Here is a 10216-nt window from a genome sequence, read left to right as displayed (position 1 = left end):
ACAGTGAGGAGTAAAGTGGCAGGTATAGGCAGGAGGCGACCAGCAGATCAGTCTCACCCTGGATGCACGTGAGCAGCACGCTGTTACCTCTGCTGGTCTGATCCTTTATTCTGATCTGCATGAACCTTTGACTATCACTCCTCACTTGTATTCTTGACTGTAAGTCTACATAAAGTCTTTTGTTGGTGATACCTGATACTTTCACAATCCTAATTATTGAACATATCTAAAGGATTAATGGTATTCTTACTTATATTCAAATGATTAGATTGTTGTATTTATCGTTCGGTTGAGTTACAGCTACGCACTTTTAATTAATGATGAAAATAATGTGAGTTTTTCAGATTAGGTTTATCTAATATTCTAGGGTTAAAATAAAAAAAAAGTTTGTCTGATCTGAAGTTGGTCAGTGTGTTACATTGCATTCAAATTTAACCTGATTTTTTTTTTTTATATTTATTTTTTACAATCCCTGTGTGTTGTGTGTTTTCTTCCAGATGATATTGACAGTGTACCTCAGTGATGGAGAACAAGCTGTGACCGAGGTGCCCATCACTCCTGAGACCACCTGCCGAGATGTGGTTGAGTTCTGCAAGGAGCCCGGAGAGAGTGGCTGCCACCTGGCTGAGGTCTGGAGAGGAAACGGTAAGAACTAAATGGAACTGTGCCGTCTCTTTATAAACTGCAGGGAAAAGGAGGATTTGTGTCCTTCAAATTTTTTTTTAAAGAATCAGAGCCATGTCAAAGAGATTGTTACAGCGTAATAAGGTGAGGTAATCTAAAACTCCATTTTCACTGAGCTTGACCTGACACTGGGATGAACAGGACTTTAATTTTACAAAGCAGCAGCCTGTAACTTCAGCTGTGTAATGGAAAACAAGCTCTCAATCAAAAAAAATTCAGTAGCTGAGTAGGGACTGAGTGGAAGAGAAAAACTATAAATACGACCAGAGTTTCAGGCGTCCATGTATGAATGAACGTGGGTTTGATCGCGTCACTCAGTCGACACCATACTAAATGAGTGAAACACTTAAAGTAGAAAAATTGTGGGCCAGAAAAGGGGCTACATCCCAGTACAGTCCACAGCACTGTCACAACAGATTCCACTCAGTTCAGACCCTTTGGTTCCGTCGCCATCATCCTGCTGACGAGTCTGGTGTTATCAGCATTTTTCTGCTGAGGGGCCACTCCTCTCCTGAAAACACCATTCCAGCCCAGGGCTTTACTAAGCCACGTTATGTAATGCTGTTTGGCTGCTGATGGACAATGCAGTCATCAGCCCCAGAAACTTTGTCTTTGTCTCCATCTCTTTGTCCCTCTTTGGCTCCTCGGTCTCTGCCCTTAGCCGGCTGTTTGCATAGTAAAAAAAATTTTGTCCCTCTTTGGCTCCTCGGTCTCTACCCTTAGCCGGCTGTTTGCATAAAAAAAACATAACCCCTTTATAAAAGTGACAAGAAAACAATTGGAGGAGTAGATGTTGTGAATGTATTTTTCTCATTTGTAATTAACGCTACTGCCCAGATAAAGTAGACTGAACACACACTTCCTGTGGGCTGATTAGCTGTAAAAGCTTGTGTCGACTGGCAAAGACCAGACAAAGACTTTGCTTACTCTGCTCACTGACAAATGGCTCTAATTAATCTCCCACCACTCCCACCAATCCACGCAGAGCGAGCCATACCCTTCGAGCACATGATGTATGAACACCTGCAGAAGTGGGGACCTCGGAAACAAGAGGTCAAGTTCTTCCTCCGACATGAAGATTCGCCGACTGAGAGCAGCGATCAAGGTGTGTACACAGCCCAGCGTCTGCAATTACAACTGAGAGTTCTACCAAACACGTCATTGGGCTTTTAAACTTCACCGTCAAATAAGACAAAAAAATTGGCCAAAGGAAGGTGATCATGAGTTTTTACATTGTTAAAGCTAAAAATAAATGCAAAGATTATAACAAACCAGCAGTTGTTCAATTAATCAGTTATCTAAAAATAATTAAAATTGTGATTCATCTAGGAGCAGATACTTCAAATCTCTTTATCTGTAGTATTTAGTGTTTGGTTCACACCATTAGGGCTTGTACACCTGGAACCTTCCAAACCGCCTTCAGGTTGGATTCAAATCAATCTTAACGCTGCTTTTGATTTTTCTTTGAACAAACTTGTTAGAGTACAGATTTTCCAGACAGGTGTTTTTTGATGTGGTCTTTTTGTAGGTAGAGTTCAAATCTGGAAGGATCTGTGTTTTCACATATTCAAATCTGGAAGGATCTGTGTTTTCACTGATGCCTGATAAGGCATGCGTTCTCTCACACACACACACTATCGTTTTATGTAAGCGTGTGTCGGAGTGGAGTGTAGCCAAAGGTAAGCCAGGTGTGGAATCCAACAAGGGTTGAAATCCATCACTGACACCTGGTCTGCGGGAGTTCACACACTCTCAGATAATTGTCCACTGAAATAATGTGAAGTCAGCATGTTGGGTATGCACAAACAATTTCTCCTAAATTCAACAAAAATTCTGCAATGATCCAGACCGGACAAATTGTTCATTTTAATTATTTTGAATTTCCCAGCGTTGAGATAATTCACTCCCACCTTGCTGCTAGACTTATTAAATAAGTCTCTTTAGCCAGGTGTGCTTTCTCTTCCATCTGTCACCTACAGTGATGTCAGTGACTTTCCAAACTACCCTGACGACAGCTCTTGTCTCTGAATCCACACTTGTGTCTAACTGCACTATTTTGTGTGTGTGTGTGCAGGGAGTCAGCAGTCTCAGGATCAGACGAATCGTAGGAGTGGAAACACAGGAGAGAAGCACAATGAGAACGGGGTGAGAAAAATATCAGATTTATCTTTGAAATGTTCTCATGCAGCCTTTGTGAGTTTAACCAGTTAATTATTTTATTAACACAAATATTTAACATTAATGTTTCCAGTATTCTTACAATAAATATTCAGAATCTTAAGCGCAGCCTCCAACCATTACAGAGCCCCGCCTGTTGCCTCACTGAAGGTTGTCAGAGATACACCGTGTGACTTTGACAGAACCAATGACTGTGGTCTGTGGTGATAACAGACTTTTCCAGTTTCCAGACACAAGACTCCTTTTTTATCCAGGTGCATCCATTGTAGTGAGTGTTCATCTGTAGCTCAAGGCTGTGTGTGCTGAGAGAGGAGAGATGGTCTGTTGAGAGTCGCCTCTGGCTTGAAAGCCTTTCTGTCTCCAACCATCTGTCCCAGATTTCACAATCGTAAAGTGTTGTGGTCGAGGATTCATAACTAATTAAACCTCAAGGCTGGAAACTGAAATCCAGAGCAGTCGTGGATGAAGACGCCGTGTTTTTGTTGGGTTGTTTTACTTTAATAAGAATTCTGCAGTAAAGCTGCAGCTTGGGAAAAAAAAACGACTTCACAGAAGTTATTACCGTGTATGAGCGCAGAGAAAATTTACAAGTAAAACTGTGTTTGCTTAAAATGAGCCGGGCCTCAGTGGAGTACATCAGCATTCAGGAAAGACTTTTTATCATTTTTATTGTAAAATGTTGGTGGAATTGAGATAAAAAGCGCATGGCTGATGGATATTGGTGTCATGAGAACTAATTATTTATTATTATTGATCTCATTAACAGGATGACACAGCAACTATTATTTTTAGCCCAGAGGAATGTAACTCCATGCATCAATAGCTGAGGAGATGTGATGCCTTTTTTCCCCCTCAAATTTACTTAAGATTTGCAGAAAAATTGACTCCAAAAAATCACTAAAATCATTGAAATCTATAGACAAACAATTTTACCAGAAGAAGCAGCACCATCCATGTCTCCATTAATCTCCTTTTCAATTCTACATCCACTCTACACACAGAAGCCTTGTCAATATTTCAATTTTTCATGTCAGCATATTTCCAGTGACTTTTCCAGCGATTTTTTAAAAAAATAAATGTGCTCATGTTTCAGAGACGTCATCTCTTTGATGTGAATGTTTTTCTGTGTGTTTAGTTGGGGAGTCAGCGTGTGGAGCTCACACTGTCAGAGCTGCAGGAGATGGCCACGAGGCAGCAGCAGCAAATAGAGGCTCAGCAGCAGATGCTGGTCGCGAAGGTAACATCTTGTCTATGTAGCGCTCTCTTACAATGAGGAGTATCCAGAAGAAGAGAAATACTTCTTCAGTTTTTAAGGGAAACTGTGGTATACTAAAAAAATGCTGCAGTTTTTTTTTTGCATGCTACATGCGGCTGCTTGGAAAGCTAATTTGTTTATTAGCACACAGTGGTTCCTCTCCGACTCCTTTTCTTTATCCTCTGCCGGTCCGTTGTGTTTGTGGTTAGCTGATTGGCTGATGTAGGAGTAGATCCACGTCCACTGGTAGTACAACTATTTATTGCCTGTGTTATTGTGTCTGAAATGTAGGCCCACTTGAAGCCCTGCAGTCATCTGGAGTCCGGGGCCTGTCAGGTCTTATTTTAGGAGCCTAACTGGAGCAGTTCTCAGTTGTGCAGTGAGATGAAGTCATTGACCCTTTCTTCAGCCCTCAGACTGTCTTAAAACAGTGTAACATTTAACGAGGTGCAGACAGTAGAAAGATGCAGCCTAGTTTTAGGGATCAGTATAACATCTTTAAGGTTTTGATATGTTGATGTGTGTTTATTATTCACATATTCTTCTCCAACAAAACTAAATAAACAGATCAAAAATAGTGGTTCTGTGATTTGCTAATTAAGGAACTCCCATAATCAATAAGTTCTGTGATTTGCTAATTAAGGAACTCTCATAATCAGTCAGGTTTTTGGGTAAGTTGTATTTACCTACTTAACCTGCTTCTGTCCTAAAGGAGCAACGCTTGCGTTACCTGAAGCAGCAGGAGCGTCGACAGCAGCAAACGGTTTCAGAGAGTGAGAAGCTGCAGAAGTTAAAGGAACGTGTGGAGACGCAGGAGGCGAAGCTTAAGAAGATTCGAGCGATGAGAGGCCAGGTGGACTACAGCAAGGTCATCAATGGCAACCTGTGTATGTATACTTGTGTATACTGTGTCGAGTACACAACTGATCCTGCCTCACAGTACTCATTGATTCTCACGGTTTTTGTTTTTGCTCCTGTTGTTACCGCAGCAGTGGAGATCGAACAAGTCAGCAGCCTGTTTCAGGAGAAGCAGGCAGAGCTGCAGGCAGCTGTGCTGAGGGTGGAGCAGCTCAGTGTGCAGCTGGAGGACCTACGCAGAGGAAAGCTCAACGGCCTTCAGACCAACCTTGGTGGCCAAGTCACTGGTGCTGCAGCATTGGAGCTCCGAAAGCTCTACCAGGAGCTTCAGGTACCACCGTGTACATTTAGAGCTTCTGCATTTCTGAGTTTACCAGGAAATACATATTTATAGATTTTTTGTGTGGAATCATTTATGATCTACAGATTCGGAACAAATTAAACCAGGAGCAAAACAGTAAGCTGCAGCAGCAGAAGGAGATTCTCAACAAGCGTAACATGGAAGTGACGCTGATGGACAAGCGCATCAGTGAGCTGCGGGAACGCCTCTACAAGAAAAAAGCTGAGGCACGTCAAAAAGAGAACCTCCCTGTAAGACTAGGAGCACTGAACTCATCTCCTCCTCAGACTGTTTAACTCAAACTCTGAATGAAGTCTGTCCTCTTCCTAGTCATTCAGTAGAACGATAACTTTACTGGCTTGGTGAAATAGTTACACGTTGCTTGTTGGTTTCTCTTTTTATTTTTTAAATGTATTTCATTTAAATCTTTTGTCTTACAGCTGACCAGAGCCAACGGGCCTCCCAGTCCACAGCCGGCTTCAGGAACTCTGGGCCGTGTTGCTGCAGTGGGGCCGTACATCCAGGTCCCTGTATCAGGCAGACAGGATGGAGGCTACAGCATGCCGCCTGATCCACTGAAGCCTCAGACTCTGGGTGTCAATAATCAAACCAACCAAGGCCGCACCAAGACAGGTTGGTTGGGATTTTTTTTCTTATGCATCGGCACTGGCTTCATTTAAAGATTACATTTTCATGCATATTTATGGAAGAAAATGAGAAATAAAAATATTCATTTATAATGAAAACACATTTAGCAGTTGAGGAGGAATTGTTGCAGAATTATTGCAGGGGGTAGTGCAGGTTAAAGTAATTCATTCATCATGTGGGGGTAGTGCAGGTTAAAGTAATTCATTTTTTAATGTATTTGTGCCACAGTGGGGGAAAAACATTATTCCCTTTTTTTGGTGAGACTATCAGTTGTTAGAAACTCAGAGCAGTATCTGTGAATGTGAAGAATGGAAAGAAGCTGCAGAAAGGTTTGGAAACCACTGCTGTAGTCCATTATAGAGTTTGTGTACAAACGTCAAGTTCTAAACAAGCAATTTAAACCTAAGCCTATAATTTGGTCATGTAGTTAAAATGTCAGGCAAAGGTCAAATTAAAGACTCTGTCTTTTCAACAAATTCAATTTGTTAAACATAAACTCGTTTCGAAATGGGTACCTGCAACTCATGGACCTGTGGGACAGAAGCAGGTTTACAACTGGGTCAAAGCTCTTTTTCTTTTTTAGTTTCCAACTCCCTGGAAGTCAATTATACCAGTTTAATGTTCCCAACAGTTTACCTTTACAGCGTTTATAAAGTCTCGCTTTTGTTCTCTGCAGTATTCTGCTGAAAAATCAATGTAGTAACTGGGAGTCGATGCCTCTCTCAAGAAGCATTTTTCTCTAAAATTACACAGCAATAATCAGCTTCAGTGGTGCTGTAACTTATATGTGGAGCCGTCATGGCTACTATTAATCACAGATACTGACTTCTGCACCTACTGTTGTACCAGTCTGGAGAGATTTTACTTCTACTGCTATTTCAGAAAGCCAACCATTTTTGTGAAAATAGGATTTTTATTCACTCTTCACATTTAACACAACATGCATGAACACTCGGCTGAGTTTCACTCGTGGCCTTCAGCTCTTATCTGTCTCCTTTCCATCTGGCTTCTTAGTCAGTTCTTTTAACTAGGGATTTCTCTTCCTTCCTGTCTAACCTCACTTTTTCCTGTGTTGTGTGAACCGTGATTCCCTTCCTTCTCTGTCCTCTGCTGTCATGTATATGCCTGTCCTGTCTCTGTGATGTCCATGTTTCACTCTGGGTGCGGGGTCGGGGGCTACTCTTTCTGGGGCAGACGGTGTGCGAAAGCCTCCCGGCCCTTGGAAGGTGTCTGATTTAGACATCACTGTGGACCCGGTAACTCCTCCTCTCGCTGAATCACACCAGGGAGCCTCCACTGGCTCCGACAGCTCGTCCCGTGAGTGCACTGTGCCCCACAGGCAGAAGGGTGGCACTTTCTGAACCTTCTCTCGCTACTGCTGCTCAGGATCCACAGCATGCATCCCAGCTATGAGTCCATATTGCTATCATTTATATAAACATGAGTGAGCATATAATTAGATTAACCTGCCGTGAGTCTGCGGTATTTTATTAATGTGTTAACTTCCTGTCACGCCAAATCATGATTGCTTTTTTTCACGTTTGAAGTCGTCTTGGGCCGATTCAAATCTATACCAATAAAACAATCCACTCAGATGTCATGACATCAGAGATGTTCCTGTTGATCCTGCGTGTGCTCCTCCACCTCTGAGAAGGTTCAAAGACTAAAGTGTCTCGTACGTTTTCTTCTATAAAAGCAGGCGTCTGTTCTAACATCACGACATTCTCATGTTGTCTAACCCTCACTGCCATGCCACATTCTCACAAAGTCCGACATGTGAAAAGGATTTACCTGAGCAAAAAGTATATACTTTAAAAGTATAATACTTTATCATTTATAATCTGTGAAAGATTCAGATCGACTTTATTGCCTTTGAGGCTTGCATTGATATAATGTTGTTTCTCCCTTGATCCCTGACAATAATAGGTCATTGTGTCTTCTGTCTAAACTTGGTAGAAGATCTATTGATGATATTGATTCCATCTTTTTAGATTTCTCCTTTTTAATTCCTCTGATATTGATTCCATCTTTTTAGATTTCTCAAATTTCCTTTTTAATTCCTCTCAACCTTTGGCTTCTGATTCACTGTGTTTTTCCTTTTCCAGTTTCTTCTCATTCACACCATCACTACTGTTAAAAGATGTTTTGTTTTTTAATCGGGAAGATTGGTGGACAGTGAACCGTTTTACAAATGTGTTTTAACAAAAATAACTTAAGATGCTAAAAGCCTTTTAAACAAATGCAGAAGTTGAAAATTGTGGAAAATGACTAATATGGAAACATTCATTGTTATTGTGTGAGCTCAGGATTTGTGTCCTATTGGTCAGTAATCAAACAGTAAATTATATTTGAGAAAACACTTCCTGAGGTTTCTTCTTGTGAGACATCAAACTTTTGATGCATATGTCACAAACCAAAAGTGTGCATAGGGACAACAGTGCCTGAAACTGTTTCTGTAAAACACACTTTGCTGCAGTTTTAATGTTGAAGACTTTGGTTTCTTACTTGTCTCTGGTTAATAGGACGGCCCTAAAAATCCTGAACCCTCCATTTGATCCTAATTCTAGGTCAAAATGGTCCATTAACAGCATATAAATACAAACTCTGTGTGTGTGTGTTCAAAATATCACACAAGTTTGAGATGTACAACATTTTAGTATAAAAATACCTTTTGACCTAGTGTTGGTCGCCATGGTTTATCACTACCTTGAGTTGAATAAGATGCTTGTTCTCCCTTTACTTAACTGTTCCTTAACTCATTAGAATTAGAATTTTTTCATTACACTTACTGAGCCTCGTTTGTTCTGCAGCTAATGATACTGGCTGGCCCACTGTTGGAAAGACGAGCACAGGTCTTAAGCCTCCAGAGAGAAGAGACTCTGTGGCTGACACCCAGGGCAAAAGCCCCCCCTCAGGCTCCCCGGTCACTCCAAGTACAGAGAAGGTTGGTGGTCTTTGGTTTTATCCCTCCTTCGATGTCTAATAGGAACGTCATAAAAATGTTCGCTGCTTGTTTTTATTGCCTCTGTCCTTACAGGTGCTCGAACCCAAACTGGCCGTCTCTTCCCCGGTCATTCCCAAGCCTCAGCCCCCTCCTTACGGCTCCCACCTCACCTCCGCAAACTCACCCTGCTCCGTGGAGCGCAGAAAAGATCCACCTCCTCGGCTGCTCCCGAACCCACCGCCTCCTGCTTGGCCCCGCTCCACACCTCCCACAGGCTCGTCCTCGCAGCAGATCCAGCAACGTATCTCGGTGCCCCCGAGCCCCACCTTACAGCCTAATGCGCCGATCTTCCCTCCCAGTCTTAGCGAGCGCCTGGATCCACCCCCGGCTGTGGCAGTACGGCCTTTCATCCCCGACAGAGGGTCACGGCCGCAGTCGCCACGCAAAGGTCCACCTACTATGAACTCCAGCTCCATCTATCACATGTACCTCCAGCAGGGGGCGCCAAAGATCCAGCAATTTAAGCCTGCTCCTAAAGCTGGTGAGTGAAGCCTTGTTAGACACAGGTGTAACTTGTGTAAGTGTTTTTGATCTTAATTTTTGCTGAAAATTTGCACCCTAAATTGATGGGTTTTTTAGGTCTCTCATCTGAATGTTCAACAAGGTTTTTTAGGTCTCTCATCTGAATGTTGATGAGAGTTGACTGTGTCATCTTTTCCCTTTCGTCTCCAGTATACGGGAAACCTGTTCTCCACTCCAGCTCGACCCCACCCTCCCCACTGCCCTTTGTACAGGCAGGAGGAGCCTTCCCATTGTTCCAAGGCCATCCTGGTGGTGATGACACTCTGGATGGAGAATTTGATGATCATGAGCAACAGGAGCCCTTGGCGCCTCCTCCCAGTGTGGAGAACATCCCGAGGCCACTCAGCCCCACAAAGTTGACGCCCATGGTCCACTCCCCACTGCGCTACCAAAGTGATGCTGACCTCGAGGGGCTCCGAAAAAAGCTGGCCAACGCCCCACGTCCACTGAAGAAGCGCAGTTCCATCACAGAACCCGAGGGTCCCAGTGGACCCAACATCCAGAAACTGCTCTACCAGAGGTTCAACACTCTGGCAGGGGGCATCGAGGGGAACGGAGTCAGTGGATCGGGAGGCAACGGGGCTGGAAGTGGAACTCCGTTTTTCCAGCCAGCTAATCCTCCTGGATATCTCGGAGGTGACTCCGTGGGCGACACAGACAACGGCAACCTCTCCTCTGACATGCTGCCGCCGCCGCCGCCCCCACCCCCTACACAACAGCGGGGCTC

General features: G+C 43.2%; 1 protein-coding gene across 5 annotated transcripts in view; it reads left to right on the top strand.

Moving 5' to 3' along the window:
- Positions 1–10216, top strand: part of ppp1r13bb (protein phosphatase 1, regulatory subunit 13Bb) — a 23989-nt gene that overhangs the window by 7141 nt on the left and 6632 nt on the right. For 4 of the 5 annotated variants that reach the window (XM_025057110.1, XM_025057109.1, XM_025057108.1 and 1 more), the window contains 10 exons: positions 498–645; positions 1670–1789; positions 2759–2829; positions 3998–4099; positions 4830–5004; positions 5107–5306; positions 5402–5566; positions 5756–5948; positions 8774–8907; positions 9001–9355. In XM_025057110.1, coding sequence (XP_024912878.1) covers positions 498–645; positions 1670–1789; positions 2759–2829; positions 3998–4099; positions 4830–5004; positions 5107–5306; positions 5402–5566; positions 5756–5948; positions 8774–8907; positions 9001–9355 — 1663 coding nt within the window. The remainder of the gene's footprint in view (positions 1–497; positions 646–1669; positions 1790–2758; positions 2830–3997; positions 4100–4829; positions 5005–5106; positions 5307–5401; positions 5567–5755; positions 5949–8773; positions 8908–9000; positions 9356–10216) is intronic. The other variant, XM_025057111.1, reaches the window with a different exon arrangement.

The sequence above is a fragment of the Cynoglossus semilaevis genome, chromosome 7 (genome assembly GCF_000523025.1).
Source record: "Cynoglossus semilaevis isolate Cse_v1.0 chromosome 7, Cse_v1.0, whole genome shotgun sequence".
Classification (NCBI taxonomy): domain Eukaryota; kingdom Metazoa; phylum Chordata; class Actinopteri; order Pleuronectiformes; family Cynoglossidae; genus Cynoglossus; species Cynoglossus semilaevis.
Note: the sequence above shows the minus strand (reverse complement) of the source record. Positions and strands in the feature narration are given on the sequence as shown.